Source organism: Bactrocera dorsalis, chromosome 3, assembly GCF_023373825.1.
Source record: "Bactrocera dorsalis isolate Fly_Bdor chromosome 3, ASM2337382v1, whole genome shotgun sequence".
In the NCBI taxonomy this organism is placed as follows: Eukaryota; Metazoa; Arthropoda; class Insecta; order Diptera; family Tephritidae; genus Bactrocera; species Bactrocera dorsalis.
The window spans coordinates 8,322,526-8,340,318 of NC_064305.1; the positions used below are offsets into that span (position 1 = coordinate 8,322,526).

At 35.4% G+C, this 17,793-nt stretch overlaps 3 protein-coding genes across 4 annotated transcripts in view; 1 reads left to right on the forward strand and 2 right to left on the reverse strand.

Annotated features, from left to right (window-relative positions):
• LOC105223869 (uncharacterized) overlaps positions 1-10,998 on the reverse strand; it is a 48,642-nt gene extending 37,644 nt beyond the window's left edge. The window contains exons 1-2 of the mRNA XM_049451487.1: positions 10,143-10,998; positions 799-2,198 (exon numbers count right to left, since the gene is read on the reverse strand). Of these exons, the coding sequence (XP_049307444.1) occupies positions 799-1,540 (742 nt within the window). The 5' untranslated portion in view covers positions 1,541-2,198; positions 10,143-10,998. The remainder of the gene's footprint in view (positions 1-798; positions 2,199-10,142) is intronic.
• A 447-nt stretch (positions 10,999-11,445) lies between these two features.
• On the forward strand, positions 11,446-13,867 carry LOC105223861 (uncharacterized). The gene is made up of 3 exons (XM_011201740.4): positions 11,446-12,029; positions 12,094-12,393; positions 12,441-13,867. Exons 1-3 carry the CDS (start codon positions 11,809-11,811, stop codon positions 13,396-13,398), a joined length of 1,479 nt encoding a protein of 492 aa, XP_011200042.2. The 5' UTR covers positions 11,446-11,808; the 3' UTR covers positions 13,399-13,867.
• Positions 13,751-17,770, reverse strand: LOC105223860 (lamin-B receptor). 2 transcript variants are annotated; one of them, XM_011201739.4, is made up of 3 exons: positions 17,594-17,770; positions 17,065-17,385; positions 13,751-17,009 (listed from the first exon to the last, which is right to left on the reverse strand). In XM_011201739.4, exons 2-3 carry the CDS (start codon positions 17,344-17,346, stop codon positions 15,153-15,155), a joined length of 2,139 nt encoding a protein of 712 aa, XP_011200041.2. In that variant the 5' UTR covers positions 17,347-17,385; positions 17,594-17,770; the 3' UTR covers positions 13,751-15,152. The 2 variants fall into 2 exon arrangements, with proteins under 2 accessions (XP_011200041.2, XP_049307889.1); XM_049451932.1 differs by having other exon boundaries at positions 17,065-17,770.
• Between the last annotated feature and the right edge of the window lie 23 nt (positions 17,771-17,793).

The following is a 17,793-nucleotide window of genomic DNA, read 5'->3' on the forward strand; positions in this document are numbered from 1 at the left end:
GATGTGGCCTCCCCGGACTTTTTTGTTTCCTTGCCTAAAAAGCCCGATGAAAGGCAAGACGACAGAGTGAATCCAAGCAGTATGCACCTCGGCTCTCAACGCTAATCTGGAGAATGCCTTCTGACGCCTTCAATGTTTCAGAAGGAACCTATTTTGACAGTTTTTAAAGAATTGTAACGATATTTTTTTAAATCGACTCAGTCTTATTACTTTCCGGACAAACCCTGTATGCACGAAATCCAACGAATCTATTGCTCATTGATTAAGTTGTGTTTCAAATTGTGATTTAAAGCAAAGTGGTTGCTTTCAAAATTTTGAAATTGATAGTTTTAGGAAATGACTAAAACTAATGGCATGTGTATGTATATATATGTTTGTATATGTGTATGTACTATATATTGTAATATAGTAATAGGTTTTAATTACAAATGTAAATAAGCAACTTCCCACAGTCGATCAACAATTTCAAAACAAGGTTACTACTTAGTAACTGGTCTAAACGCTAATGAGCCATTCCATTTCACATATGTACATACATACATATGCATTTATACATAAATAACTGTTTGTATATACATATGTATTTCTGTGCATAGACGGATTGAATATGAAAATGTGTGCTTTTCATGGAAGTAATATGGTTCGGAGTATCAAAAACTGCATAAGAGTACATAGAGAGTTTGAAATTTGATTTTCAATTTGAAATGGCATTTTGCAATTTTCGATACATACGTACATAACTACATATGCATTTTATTGAATACATAATTATCAGCTTTCAAATAGAATTGGACTCACCTTTACTTCCTTTGAGAATGCTGCTAATGTTTGCGCTGCCATTACCGTTACCATTGCTATTATTATTATTGCTACCATTGCCACCGTTGATATTGCTATTATTATTGTTGTTATGATTGTGATTGCTCTGACTGCTAGTGGCTGACAACTGCTGATTGTTGATGATGGAAGCTGATGTTGGCGGCATAGCATTGCCCAGTTGTGTTAACGGCGGTGGTGGTAGGTGGGTTTGTGGTTGTGGTGATGCAACATCCTCACGGGATGTATGCATGTTTGTCAATGGCTTTTTGCCCACAACACCAGCGTGCGTACTGTGACTGTGATTGTGGTTGTGGCTGTTGTTGTGATTGTTATTGCCGCCGATGTTTCCGTTGGCAACGTTTAAATTTGAATTTCCGTTAAATGTGGCTAAACTGGCTGCAACGCTGCCGGTAGCTGCCCCGGCCGCTGAGACTGCAGTTGTTGTTGTTGCAGTTGCTATCATCGGCGACAAGGCATTGCCAACGGCATGCGAGCCTCCATGCGGCGCCGGCGGATGATGATAATGATGGTTCAACGCGGCACCGGTGTTTTGTGTGTCGGTTGGCGTTGCTATTCTTGCTGCACTAACATCAGCGTCGCACTGCTCGCTGCCACCGGAATTTATTGCCGTCGCTGTTGTTTGTGGTGTTGTTGTTGTTGTGACTGCTGTTGCCATGTTAGCAATTGCGGCTTGTGAATTTTTTGCCGCCAATGTCGGCATTTTTCTACGCGATTTTGTCGGTTGCAGTTCGTTGTTGTTGTTCTATTGTTGGCTTTAATTTAGCTGTTTGTTGTTGCTATTGTTTTGCAATTATTTTATTCTATTATGCTTTAATGAGATTTCTTTCTAATCTGTTTAATTACATTACGTTAACTGTAGTAGAAAATTGCGTACATTTGAAGCGTTTGCTTGTTTTCACAGTTTGACGTTTGTAAGGAGCTTCGTGCGTTTGTTTGCTTCGCGATTTCACACGCGACTTTAAATACGAGCACTACTATCTTTATTTGCAATTTTCTTATACACCATTTCGAGGCACAGAACATTCTATTTATGCCGGCAATATCCAACGCTTACGTACGGAGTTACGTGGATACATACATACGTACACCTGTTGGAGCAAATTTACTTTAGCAAAATGCACAATTTTCTTGCTGTCGTCATAGTTGTACTCGTATATGCACTAATATATTTTTTAGATTTTTTAGAAGAACTTTTTCACTTCACTACCACGATTGTCTTTAATATAGGCAAATTGCATATTCTCTCTTTTTGCGTTAAATTCTAAGGTTTTTTTTATTATCAGCAATATTCCATTTTACAACTTCTCTTAATATTATTTATTTTGAATAAAATTTGAGTAGCTTTCGTAGAAAAACATCTGAAAAATAAATAAAATTAAAAATTTTATTATATTAATGGAACTTTGTTGGATTTAGAAATAAAAAAAAAATACTAAGAAAAACGTTAACTTCGGCTGCACCGAAGCAACATATGCAGCAATGATGTGGTTTGACCAATTCCTACGACAGGCGGTTCTACGCTTCCGGAATAGATCTAGATATTATCCGGTCAAGGACTGTTTTTTGGAGATCTAACCTAGTTTGGATCGTCAAGAGAGCTCGATATCTCTCGCTAGTCCGTTCGAAGGATTTTGGTTGGTATTTTGGGTATGAAACGTGTTCTTGCTCGACTTTTCTCGATAATGGTGAATTTTTTTCGAAAAAAGTACCGCAAACAGATCTCTTTGGACATATGTACTTGATCGTGCGAATTCCGATTGTGACCGAGTTTAAAACAAAAACCGCAATGAATACCAACGATCAACCACCGTATTCACTCCGCGTGATTTTTTTCTGTTCCTGCAACTGAAATTACTGCTCCGTGGGAACCTGTTTTCAGTCGATCGAAGAGTTAAAAAAAAAATACGCAGAAGGTGCTGGAGATGACCCCAAAATGTGCTTATGAAAAGTGTTTCGAGTGCTGGAAAATATGATTTTCTGCGCATTTTTTTAAATTTCGTATCTACAGCCCGAATGCTGAATGCCATATAAACGACTTGTCAAAATTTATATAGATACTTACCTTGGAGAAAGCCATAAAAAATTAAATTATTCGCAGATTGCAAGTAGTTAGATGTCAAGCTTAAAATATCTGCACAATTTTGCCCGAAACAAGTGAAAGGAAACTTTAACTTTTATAGCAGTATGTCTAAGTTATAATACGTAATAACTTTAGCATAAGCATTTAAAAGTTTTCATGGCAGACGACAGACACAAAATAAATATGCAGCTTAAAGTGGTCTTTGGCAAAGAAATATCAACCAGTTTTCATTGAAACTAAAATTACTTATAAAAAGTCCAAATTAAAATATTAAAAATATACTAAAAAGTGGCGTAATGCGAAAAGGAAAGCTACAAACTTAAGCTAATCGTGGCCAAAGACCGCTAAACTCTTTTAAAGCTGCTACTTAACCTCAACGTACAAATAATATTCAGCTGCACCTGAGTGTCGTAAGGCGGTTAACCGTAAAGACAGACCAGACCTTGTGGCAATCGCAATGGAAAACAAAAGTGATTAATGTGTGAAAGATGCAGTGTAGCGGTAAGGAGAAAGAAAAAGGGAATGTCCGAAGAGCTAACGACGCTGAAGCTGGAATGCAGCACAGTAGGCAATTCGGAGTTAAGAATAATTATTTTTTTAAAATACTCAAAACCGGAAATTAAGCTTCGCTTAAGTAATTTATTAAGAATACAAATCAGAAAGCAGAGAGAAAACTCGCGATATTTTAGAGTTTTTCTACGATAAAAGCGAAAACATACGTCAGGCGGCTGAAATGGGAAAAGCGTATGCCACTGATACTGTAACAGCCAATTGTGGGCAATTTTGGTTTCGTCAATTCGGTTCCGGTAATTTTGATGTCAAAGGTCCACCACGTTCTGAAAGGCCAACTGTCGAAAATATCGAGAGAACAGCGGAAATCGTCCCGTCCAACCATCACCTGAACATTGCGTAAAAACGAAGCCTGAAACATGGGCGTCACATAAGTTAACAAAAAAAAGCCTCATGGACCAAAAATCCATCAGCGTATTACTACTGAATCCCAAAAAATGTATCCATATCTCAAGCGGATGGTAAATAGTAGTGAAAAGTGGGCCACATACGACAACGTCAAGCGAGAACGATCGTAATCGATTTGCAACGGTGACCTGTCGGAATTGACGGTCACGAAAGTTTTGCTATATATTTTGTGGGATCCGCAGAAAAGTATATACTATGAGCTGCTCTCACACGGCCAAACTCTTAATTTAGACCTGTAGCGTCAGCAATTGGACCGTCTGAAGGAAACTATCTTCCAAAAGGAACGAGGTTCATCCAGAGAGAAATTGTGCTGCATCAGGACTGGGCCATACACGTCTATATAGACTCACCAGAATCAAAATAATCGTCTTCCCGAAAAAGCTTAGATAGTATACAGAAGACACACTGTGCGAGTTAAATATTTAAAACATTGAATTTTAACTTTCCACATTATCGCAATGGAAAGTCGACGGGAAGTAGTAAAGCATAAGTTAGCCTGTGTGTGGCTAAATGTATAAACGTGTGAACTGAAAATTTCGCAAAAACACAACATGCATTGTTGTACAAAAAATTTCATTGGAATTTTGTTTTTTCAAAAAAAAAAAACAACTCTTTGCCGCTGGAATTATTTTATATGAAGATAAACGCAAGAAAAAGCTTGCCAGTTGATCTGATGTGAGGAATGACTGAAGCGACAGCCGTACAACACGCTACAATCGACAAGACGAGCTTAAAGCTACGAAGACACCGTATAACTGACTGACTGAGTGTTTGCATGAGCAATTGACTAACTGCTAGACTTGCTGACGGACTCTTAGACCAGCGTCTGCCTGACTGCGTGTTGGATGGCTAAATGCATCAGCCGCAAGTCGTTTGTGAGGTAATCGATGGCAACGGTGGTGCCAAGTGCAGTACTAAGCCGGTTTGCGGCAACAATATCATCAGCCAAATGACATGTTGAGTGCTACAGCCGCCAACGCTAAGCAGAGTAATTGCAGATGTACCGCAACAAAAAAATGCAGTCACATGACATTGTTGCTGGAATGTGGCAGTGGCATTGTTCCATTGCTACTGTGTTAATAATGTTGTTGTATTATTTTCTGTTGAATACCTACGTCGAGTTTATGATACTATAGTTAGAAATTATGAGCGATCTATGCTTTCTATAATCTTAACGCTTAAGCTATAGCGTGAATGTTTTTAAAACTCTAACGCCGAACACGCAAACTTCGGTAATCTGCAAGGGCTGGAGGACTCACCTACATAGGATTACGAATATTCATGTATTTACCATTTCAACAAATTGGAGACGGACTGGTCCATTTAAACGGCGTACGCAAAGTGAATCGATAAAAAATGTTTGTTTCCAATGAAATCACGGCTACGGAAAAATCTTGCAGAAGTGTTTTGGGGAGTCTACTTTATCACAAACACAAGTATATGACTGGCACAAAGCAAGGTGTAGAAGTCATCCAAAACTTGACTTATGCGAGTCGTCGATTATTTATTGGTAGCACTGGAGATATACGACTGCAACGGCACCTATTGACGAAATACGAAGAGATTTTTTCGACTACCCAATATTTTAAGGGATTACATGGGTTTCACGGCTTCAAAAAAAACATTGTTTAAACCCTTTAACATCTCTAGATTATTGTGCTAAAGTCTCAAGTTGATTTGGGCAAGAGAGAGAGAGAGAAAGAGTTTTAGAGATACAGCATTGAAAAGCTGCGCTCGAGGTCAGCTCTATAGTCAAAAAATAAAAACTGTCAAAACTAAAATTTTCCCTTTTTTATTTTCCCTTCCTCCAATACCTAGTTTATGGTCTTAACTAAAACACGTATTTTTGCCTTTCCACTTTGTAAGAGGATCTGCCGTCATCACGGAGGCACCTTTTTTCTGAGAGACTGCCGGAAATGACGTCGTGATAGCCGAATTTTACGTTGGAAGTTTCTCCAAATCTTTGTAAAATATGTATCTTTGCATAATAAAAAATTTGTGTAAAATACTTAATTTTTAATAAAAAAAATAATTGTTGGAAATAGGCCGTTTTTTTGCGTCTGTAACCCCTCAATGAAACTAGCATCGAAAATATTAAAGAAACACTGCTTGAAAGCCGTCTTTTACATTAGAGAGTTAGGAGATGATCTCAAGATTTCTTATGTATCGACTCAACACATTTTGGTTCATGTTTTGACCGTGTCTTTGCTAGATTTGGAGGAAAAAACCTGAGTTGTATGCAAAAATGACGTCGCAAAAGGCAGATGCCATGTCAATTTCGGTCAAAAATCAACATCAAGCTCATCTTTTATTTGATTAAAGTGATGTGATTCATAATGATTTCGTTTCATAGGGTCGAATAGTCAATATGCAATACTACTTGGCTGTTTGAAGACATCTACGTAAAGGAACTCGTCGTAAACGACCGGATTTGTGAGCAGAAACATCATGCATTTTTCACAACAATAATGCGCCATCACATTATGACTGATTTTTTGGCCAAACACGAAACGAAAATCATCGCTCAGCCACCGTATTCAGCAGGTTTGAATCCCTGCGAATATTTACTGCTTTCGAAACTGGAGCCATTAAAAGTCATGCGCTGAAGACACTGAGTTAATAAAGATTTGTGGTAAAATACATGAAAATATATGATCCGGGTGAAATATATGATCTAACATCTGGGCCTGAAACAATATGTACTTCCATATATACCATTCTCGTTATACTCTCTCCTTATTGTGCTTCTGCTGGGAGTTTAGTAGTTCTTTGGTTATTTCTCTCTTTTTCGGAAACATTAAACAGATTAAACAAACTTTAAGAGACAATATTTTTATCATTCTACAACTGTGTATATTTTCTGTGCACGATCTACAGAGGAACATACATTATATACCAGTGTATACATATGTATAGGTAATATTTTATACAATGCGCTTTTACAATAAACTGTGGAATTATCAGACTGTGCAAATGAATGCGTGACAATTTGAAAATTTTGCAGAAATAACTCAAATGCAATTATGAGATTAGGGTCATAATAAGTTATAAAAGAAATAAGATGGGTGTTTATTCAAATACGTATGTATGTTCAAAAAAGTGTTACGGTATTAGGTGTTTGAACAAAATTTCTGAACCCGAGCACTATGATGTGAACAAAACTATTATACTCTGTAGCAACATGCTGCAAGAGTATAAAAACGAATAAAAGTTACGTGAAAAGAGAAGAGTGTAATAAGAATTTCTTAGAAATTGTGGTGACCAAGATAAAAGGTATGTAGCCAAAGGTAAGCAGACACAAATGTATGTGTGTAAATGTGTAAGTATATTTGAGCTATAGCAGCTATGACGCATAACTTGTGCAATATAACGTATCTTCATGAATTTGAAGATAAAAAGAATTAAAAGCTACAGATGCCGCGACCTGCTGCTTGTAAACAAATAGGAGGAGCTACGCATGAAAAAAATTCTTAGAAATCCAATTTTTCAGTCAAATCATATGAAATGCAAAAGTGAGAGATAGATTAGAATTTTTTGGTTGCATAGATATCGAAAGATGCACTTACATATGTATGTATGTACAAAGATAAGTGCATATCGTCACCTGAAATGCAAATTAACGTAACAACATTTTCAGAAATTTACAGTGGCATGAATGAAACACGGAATAAAATGGAACATGAGTGAAACAAAATATTAATATTGGTTAAAACTGGTTTATATATGACCGCAGAACCAGAAAATGTTGAACATATTTAATATTACGTATATAATTTGATGTAGTGAAGCGTAATCAATAAGACACTCAATTTCGAATTTTTTGATGATACGTTATTTTGCATTTCAGGTGACGATATGTATGTATGAATGTATGTATATATGTATATACTTTGTATACCCTGAACAGCATATACCCAGAAGGAATCTTCACAGTTAGAAATCATGTGATACATATTGGAAAACCCAAAATTTTATAAAAAAAAATTCATAAAATTTCATATAAAAAAAAAATTTATGAGAAAAAAATATCAGAGGTCATTTCAGTTGTTTTTTTTTTTTTTTAATTTTAATTATGAAGAAAACATAGACATTGGAAAACGCAGTAGACCGAATTGCATAGAAAATGCATTTAACCCTAGCGTGCTGGGAAGCAATTTATGTTATAAGTTAAATGCAATTATATTGTATCATACATACATATGTATGTACGTGTTTTGTACATACATATACAATAACTACAATATTTAGCATGTGAACTTAAAATTTTACTCTTCAGAATGCCTACATAAGGATTTAATTTTTGACTTGACCATTTGCGTCTCCTTGAGTTTGTTATGTGTGTCAACTGACATATGTAGCATTTATGTATGTACACATTTATTTACTCTAGTACTTCCTATATTCTGTAAAATTAAAGAATATATATATTTATTTTTTTAATTAAAAAAAACCCACTATAACGTCTTTTTTCTAATACTTCAAAAACAACACAAATAATTTAAAAGGCACTTTTAATAAAAATTGAGTTGTCAAAAATCGTATCATTATTCTTATCACCTAAATTTTTTCTTGCAATCCATTTAAACATATAAAACTTTCATTTATTATCAGAACTTTTTTATAAATAACAAATTCGTTTTAATTGTCGTTTATGTTATTAATCCATAAAATTTATAATCTCAATATGTTCAATTAAAATTCACTTTCAGTTGCTACCAACAACTAGCATTGACACGTTTTAATGACGTTTTGCATTTCTTATATGATTTTACTTTATGTTGCATGTTTATTTATTGGCACATCACGTACACTGGCACCAAAATATATATCTTCATATGTATATTCATAGCAGCTAAACACACTCACAGAATTCAAAAAAAATAAATAAATTTAACACCGCTGCACTCAAATTTACACAAGCAATACTGTTGCCATTGATACAGCTGTCGCAGTAAAGGACGGGAAGCCGCAGCTGGTGAAAGATCATCACTTTCCATTTTCACTCACAACAAATCAAAATCATACGCGATTAAATCACGTTCCACAACAAATCGTCGCCCAGTCGATAAACACGAAAAACACTACACATTTAAATTATAAACGCAGGCACAAAGAAGAAACGTTAAAGTGTCATGAACAACAAATGCAAAAAGCCAGCAGCAGTCAATAGTAAACAGCAAGCGAAATTACTTGTTAAAAGTTGTGCTGACCACACGTTATTGATAGTGTGTGTTGGAATCTACGGTTGTGTGATAATGCTGCAGGTGTAGCTAAGTACTTACTGCAATATTTGCAATAGTTTTATCTTTGCGAAAATAAAATTAAAAATAAAACAACAACACATCGGCAAAGACGTTAGACGACAACCGGACTATGTGTATATACATACGTATGTATGTATAATGCATATGAAGTTTCACAACATCACTACTAGTGCCTCGGATTACAACTTAACTATAGGCTCAGACGATGGCGTCTACGACGACAAAGACAACAGTGAAGATCTCACGCGCTACCGAGACTTTAAAACGCACTTGACTTTCTTTTCTACACCTTTTCCGCAAGCGGTTTGTCAGCCGGTTTCCACCAACTCCACCTGTTTGCTGCTGTCAATCGTTTGGCAAATAGTGTAAAAAAATATACAGTGCTGTTTGGCCACTTTTTTGCAAACATATATGTACGCATGTATATTTATGGTTTTCAATGGTCATTAGACGCAGGAAAGTCTAATTTAAACTATTGCATATCATAGTATATAAATATGTACTAGTACAATGCACATTTTTATACAAATAAAAACACAAAATATTTATATGTATGTATATACTAGCACATACATAAATATGTAAATAGCTGTTCAATGAAGCACACGCTCCAGCAAAATATGCGAAACAAAAAGCAGCGCACCGAACGGACACAACCAACAGGTACGACGAACGAATCGAACTAACATTCGAAACCAGCATTGATGTTGCCGTTCGCCTCAAGTCTCTACCAGCAACTCGTTGCTGTTGCGGTCGAACGTCTGACAATTTCTTTAGCAAAGTTAAATAGATAGTAAAATATGCGCTACAAAAAGCCTCCAAGTGGGGTTTGTTTTATTTTTTTGTAAACCAAAAAGTTCTAAACATTAGTGGTGAGATCCTTAGAAGGAATGTTTCAAAAGTGATCCAAATGCCAGCTAATTAATACGATTGATCAATTACTAAGGATTTCAAACTTGACAGTGCCGACTAGTACTTACCAAACTATACAGGGTCTCAGCGCCGTATTAGTAGCCTTTACAGTATAAATATCCGGAACTTACCAAGAAGTAAGTTGTCTTGGTATTTTTATGTTGGCCACTAACCCAAGTTCATTATTTACTTCTTATTTTTAAAATTGTCACTAAAAACCGTTTCACACATTTAACAAAAAAATTAACTAAGGTTAGTTGCTGCCAATCGTACTAATAGTACTAAAATATGTATATTTTGATGTTATACGTTCTAATTGGAATTTACAATTTTCATCTCTCAATTCACTTAACACTTTGTGTTTAAATTCTGGAAGCAATTTAAGAGTTTTCATATAAAGGAAAATATTTTGTTTACAACCAAAAATATGTATTTGTAAAATGTTTCAAATGCGGGCCACCTGTAATGTTACACTTGGCTAACTTGCGTGCACCTGTGTCAGACATTTTCACCCGCGCACAATCATCCCCTTCTCCTATAACATTGCATGAAGAAAATAGCTGCAACGCTTAGATATGCTAACAAAGTATTAATCCTTACGCGAATTATTTTATATAAAAAAAACTTTTATATGTATCCCCTTATGTTTAATTACACAAATTTATTTTGCCAACATTCCTTTAATTTTCTTATAAAGTTACCATCTATTTCCACATACACACATAAGTTGGCTTAGAAGCGACACTTTAATAGCAAACAAGTGGTTTAAGATAACTAAATTTAATAACTTTACATATTTGAGGTAATTTTAACAGTATATATTTGTTTTATCACTTCCAGGCACTATTATTTCATTGTATATATAAATAACTCTATTCCGGATTAAGGAATTTTATAAAGACAAAAATCAAAACAAAAACTATTCCGAAAATCGCGTTGCGCATTTTTTCGGAATTCGTTTTCCGAAAACATAGGCATGCAACTCTGGAAAAGATTGTAGAAGATCAAAATTATTATTGTTCGTCACAGGGTGTACAATGTTCAATATTTAAAAGCCCGCAATAGAAATATACGTATACATCTTTACGTAAATTAAATTTATAATCTATATAATCTGATATGCTTAAAAAGCAAATACTAATTGTGCAGTCTGAATTATAATTTATTTGAAATATAAATAAAATCGTAATTTTTAAAATATATATTTTTTTTACTCATACAACCCTGTAATTGTTATTATCAGAGAGCGTATTTTATATACGTTCACCAATGAATCATCAAGTCCAACACCGATTTGCTACGACCAATCAGAAAACACCAAGTCAGTAAATGACAACAATAAGTAAAAAAAAACTACTAGTGCAAAGATTACAAATCACCAGTTCAAATTGAACACGACAGCGATTAGTGAAACACGAAATTTTTTATAGATACCATAACGTAGTCATGTAAAGTGCAGGAGAAAAAGTTAAGGCTTGAGAAATGCAGCAGAACCTAACTCGACATAAACGTAAAAATAAAGTGGATAAAAGTAATTACTAAAGACACGTCAGTCTTAAATAATAAGGGAAAGTGTAAACATGAAATAGAGAAAAGGAATTACAATTTAAAGTCGAAGAAGCTGTAATGCCTCATTAGAAAATAACATAACTTCGGATAAGACCGTACAGAAAAATTTATTTGATTGAGAACTCGTTGGACCTTTAAGTAAAGCGGACTCAAACGGAATACACTATGGCAGCGACAGCACCAGCCGTTTTTATTACTGTGCCCAAGTACGTGGCTATATCGCACACTCCAACCATGACATTGCCAAAGATAAGGCCAGCACCAATGACCACGTCATCGCAAGGAACAATTAATGCAAATGCGGTGGTTGAGGATGGTGCTTCAGCGCCTAGGGGCAAGAAGCGCCGCCTTGACCACCTAACTTGGGAAGAGAAAATACAAAGAAAGTGAGTATAGGTTTTATTTTTTAAATTAAGATCACTTTTTTAATGTATAAAAAAATAATTGCAGAAAATTGAAGAATCGTGTAGCCGCACAAACATCACGCGACCGTAAGAAAGCGCGTATGGAAGACATGGAACATGAAATTGATGAACTGACACAAAAAACAGAAATTTTGCAAAATAAATGTGAAAGCTTACAAGCCATCAATGAATCACTTCTTGAGAAAAATCGCAAATTGGATATGGAAGTAGAACTTCTGCGTCAAAAACTCAATGAAGTGCAACAACAACAGAAGAAACAACAGGAGCAACTCGCCAGTAATGCAGCCAAATTGAATGCTAAAACTACAGTTGAAACTTGTGCCGGCTGTGAGTCCATACTCAATGGATCTGCAGTATCCATATATACTGACCCTCTGCAGCAGGGATCAACTCAAATGGACTCGCAGTCGACAGAAGAACAACTGAAAAAGAGCAACTCAGTAGCGTCACTGTGGAGGATTATTGCACTTTGCCTACTCTTCAAGATATGCTCCTCGTCGACGAAGAATTCGACGCCAGCAAATTGGAAGAGCTTGCCGAAAGCCTCTTGGCCGATATCGCAGCAGACATGGAAGCTGGTGATGGAGCGTGCAATGAAAATGTTGCCGAAGTTGCAAGCAACGCAGAGCGACTGCCTGGATCAGTGGTGGGGCCCAAAACAGAGTGCTTGGAATCCAGCCAACATACAAACACACAAAGTGTCAGCTTAAATGATACAACATGGACATCATCCAGAAAAAATGATGCAAAACGTTTACAAAATAAATCACCAACAGCGATAAATGATGAATTAAAAACTATGCCAAATAGTAATCCTACAATTGCATCAGCAACAACAACAACAACGCCTACAATAACTACAGACAATGAAATATTTAGAATAGAACAAGCAACAGATGTCCACACAATACCACCGGATACGGTGTATGGTACATACGATGCCAAAACAAATTCTATAACAATTGTAATGGATGATGATGCAGTGCCAGTAAATGAGGCCGTCGAAGAAATATACTGTGATGGTGTAACACCGCAAATGGGTGACGAAATAAAATATCCAACACCTGCAACCACACCCTCACATGTTTTTCTCAATGTGGTCGATGATTCGGACGATGACTTTAATTTCGATCCCATAGAGCGATTCTTGCGACCTAAACGTCCGTTAGCGAAATCACCTGCACCGTCATTACATTCAACCGCCTCAGATCATGGTTATGAATCGATTATTGGTTCACCAACATCTACAGCGACAGAACAGTTCGACGCGAATGTTGAAGATTTCGGCTGGCAGGGTAGTTTTAACGATTTGTTTCCCAGTTTGATCTAAGTAGTGCTATATACTATCTACTTGCATGTTATATTCTCAATATTTCTAATGTATTAAGTTATAGCTATGTAAATATATAAGCCATATCACATATAGTTGCTGAAATTGGCAATAGTTGTAGGAGTAATGTTAGGCCTAGTATTTAATTTTTGTAATAATTTTGCTAATTTAATTGGGTACGTTATTGACCAACTGGGTCGGCAGAGCCGTAAACTGGTTTCTGCGTTAAAATAGATTTTTCTTATACATATTTAAGCTTGAAAATGCTCAAATTAATAAGCAGTAGTAAAATTTAAAGTAAATTATATGTTATTTTTAATATTTTGTAAATTATGTTATTTATCGCTGTATGTATTTGAAAAAAAAAAAAAAAATAGTGATTGTTTTGTAGTCGTTAAGTGCTACTTTAAAATGGATGAAGCCCATTTGAAAAAAAGCTTACAAATAAAATATTCAAACACCAAGACAATGTTTCCTTTTTTAACTCGTTCCAACTTTAAACTGAAAATTTTAATTCCTGAATTTTTAATCTAAGATCTTTGAGTTTAAACATTAAGTTTTACATTTTTACTACTAAAATGAAATTTCCAATTCAAATTCATGCAAAATCGGAATCAAAAATTTAATAATTCCAAAATTGGAATTAAAAATTAAATATTTAACATCAGAATTAAAATTGAAAATACAATTTTTAATTCAAAATTTTTAAAGTAAAAAATTTGCTGCGCTACTCTATAACACTTCATAAGTACTATTTATTTTAAATACAAATCCAAATTAAAACAAAATATTTTGTAAGTTTTGATTGTTACATTATATATTATTATATTACCGCGGATTTGTACGAGTCTGCTGAGACAAAGTAAAACTAATTTAAAACTAAATTTTATAAGAAAAAGTCACTTATTAATATTTTATATAAAATACATATGCATGTGTAGAGGGCAATTAAGTCAATGAATATCATATCGTCAACGGAATTATCCAGATAGTATGGTTTAAATAATTCCTTCTACTACACATTTGTGACCTAAATAACTTATCGTATGTACGTGTGTTATGAATGGATGCGTTTGAAAAATCGAAGTGTACAGCAACGCGTATTTAGAGTTTTTCGTTCACATTTTATCAACTATACACTTTGAGCAGAGAGTTACCAATTAAAGGCCCACAGAAAAGTTAATATATGCAATAGGCTGAAAAATGATTCTTCCGCCGTTCGGTTGCGTATACACACTCGATTTTCCTAAGCGCATAAAACTTATATGTATATTGACCTCGTTATTACATGTGCATATTTGAGCTATTGCAAAGGATTACCTTGCTTTTTCGTATATATTTAGTTTTAAAATTATTTTCTGTTTTCGTTGACAATACAAAAATATGAACTCTTTCATATAAAATTGCTTTTGTTGTGTTGTGTTTTTCACAAATCATGCAAGTTTGGTTTATATACAATTGCAAAAGTTAAATTATTGACAAAAAAATATGATAATAATTACGAACATAATATAAACTAGATTTTTCACGCGTCTTAATTATGCCACATTTTTTAAAACAGTACTTTCTAAACTACACATAGTCAGTACGAACAAACTAAACTAAAGGACAAAATAAAATTTTTTATATTTATAATTTTGTACTAAAATAATTTTTATATAAATGTTTTATGAACTAAACTTAGGGTAAATATTTGCCTGTATCAGTTGCAATCTCATTGCATCATATATGCATATATACTTATAGTTAACCGCTCAATAGACTTTCGGCAGTATATAGTATCGCGCTTTGTTGCAGTAGCGTACCCAAGATGAGTGATAACGCGACATATTGCGCGCTTGTAGACGTTGTGTGCGATGCAACAACACTATGCACAGGAGCAGTATGCAAATGAGTGGTGGCCAAGCAAAGCGCACAAACAAAGGTATAGCCAAAGCACAGAGCGCCAGTAATTCGCCCGCATAATTAGGATGACGTAGACGACCCCATAACGGGCCGAGTAGAAGACGTCTTCCCTGATAAGTGTGTATAGTTTCGATGCCGTCAAAGTAAGGATTTGTGGGGTTTACGCGATATTTATATTTAACAGCACTACTTATACGTTTAAGCAATAAACCGGTGATCAGTAATGCGATTGGTATATAAGCGGCAAAACAACAAGCCAGTGGTGTTGAGCTTTGCACATTACGGTCAAGTTGTTGCTCAAAGAAGTACCGTGCTACAGCTGTCAGCAAGTGTGGCGTAGCACCATAACGTAGCAATAACAATGCACCGAAACCTTCACTTTGCAGTTCAAACGACGAGGCCAAATGATGCTCGAATATTAAAGCATCCCAAATATATATTAACAGCATACCTGATGTGAGTAGAGCAGCGCTATCATAACGTGTGTTATTGTAATAGTACATAACTACGCTCCAGATGCCTTCTCCACTTGGCGGATTGTCAGGCAACGTTACTATTTTTATTAAGTAACATTCCACATAGACTAGTGTCATCAACAAAGTCATACGGTAAAAAACCAATTTGAAATCGATAAAATCTAACCATTTTGGATTTACTTGTCTGCCTAGCGCGTAATCCACCAAAAAGTTGCCGGTTCTGCCATATAGATTTCCGTGTACACGATTTGCGCGTCCTACTACTGCCAAAGAGCGTATATAAGCCCAAAATCCCAAAATAAAAGCATTTATAAAACTGTAAACGCAAAATTGTAGTTGATGATATAGCAGGAAATCAATAACACCCTTGTTTACAATTTGGATATAACCAAGTGCCAATGTAATTATTATCGCTATAGGCAATCCATTAAACGTATATTCAAGTCGATAGTATGGACTGGTGCGTTCAGTGGGCAAGTATACGTATCTTCCACATAGCAGTATCGATAATATGATTACTCCCACATTGAATATAAGAAATGCAATTATAGCTTCACCGTAGAAAATCGAATTCCAAATATCGTCCATTTTTACCGAGTAGATATCTGCATAGGGCATTCTCAACTCACAAATATTTTTCTGGCAACACCATTGCAAATAATACACTAAACACGGCGCAACTGTCATCAAAAGAGTTGCTCCTATCCAACCACCAAATTCTCTTGGTATCTCTAACTGACGACAGTTTTTCCCAATTGCTGAAGTAGAGTATGAATGCGGGCTGGTAACATTGAAACTTTTGTATTCTTCGATTTCTTCTTCTTCCTCTTCATCATCTTCACCAGTGCGTCCATTTGTTTCATTATCAGAAAACTCTGCCTTAGAAGAAGCGCCATCATCGAAGATAGAACGTGATACAGATCGGCTATATCGACTTTCAAGTTCAGTGTTTGTTGTTGGCGTATGCGTACCTTCACGCTTATCTCCATCAATGGCTTTTGATACAGATCGACGTATGTAATCCGATAATTTTTGGAATTCAGTATCCAAAGCAGATGTTGTTGAACGTATTTCAATAGTTTTTTGAGTGCTACTACTGCTATAGGTGCTGTGTATAGAAGATGAAGACTTTGCTGCAAAGCGCGGTGAGCTTCTGCCGCCTGTATTGAGATTCGAACCAACTATACTTGGTATACGTGTTTTGGATGTTGTTGTTTTAGGTGACGGCGTCTAATTACATAATAAATAAATTTTTTTACAAACTTTAATTTATTATTTAACATACCTCTTTTAACTCCTTTATGGGGGAAGGATTTGCTTCCGGAGAGGATCTTATCAGAATTGTTGTTGTGGATGGCGCTGACGACACAATTGATGTTCGTGGTCGCGAAGAGCGACGTGTGCGACCAGGCGATGCACGTCTTGCCGGCGAGACGTTTGTTTTAGACGTACTGCGCTTGGTAGGCACATTTACATGTGTACTTGTTGTGCTCGGTTTTTCAGTTGCTGCTAATGTAACCGAAACGTCTTTGCGTTTTGGGCGCCCTCGAGTACGCCGTCCTTCCATTTTTCATAAATTTATATTTTGCAATCCCTATATTTTTTTCTAAAAAATAATATATGAAACCAATAATAATTGAAATTATCAAGTTGAATTGGAATTTATCTGATTGACCAGCACAATTTTCTTTCGCGCGCAACACAAAGTCGACGTCGACGTTACTGTACATTTATTTTTTTGATTGTATTATTGTGGCCCTGCCGAGGTATTTTTGTTCGCTAAACATTGGTCGAAGACTAAAATATATATTTACCTAACAGTAAATTCGTTAAACACACAGTTAAGAAATTAGACAAATATGCATTAACAATTTAACAAATAATTTGAATTTAAATTATTTTGCCACAAAATTGTTCCTCAAAGGTGATGCCGCTTAGACTTTTGTAATAAATGAATATATGTAAGCGTCGAAAAGGGAGAGTATGTAAAAGGAAAAGAGAGAAGGCATCTTCA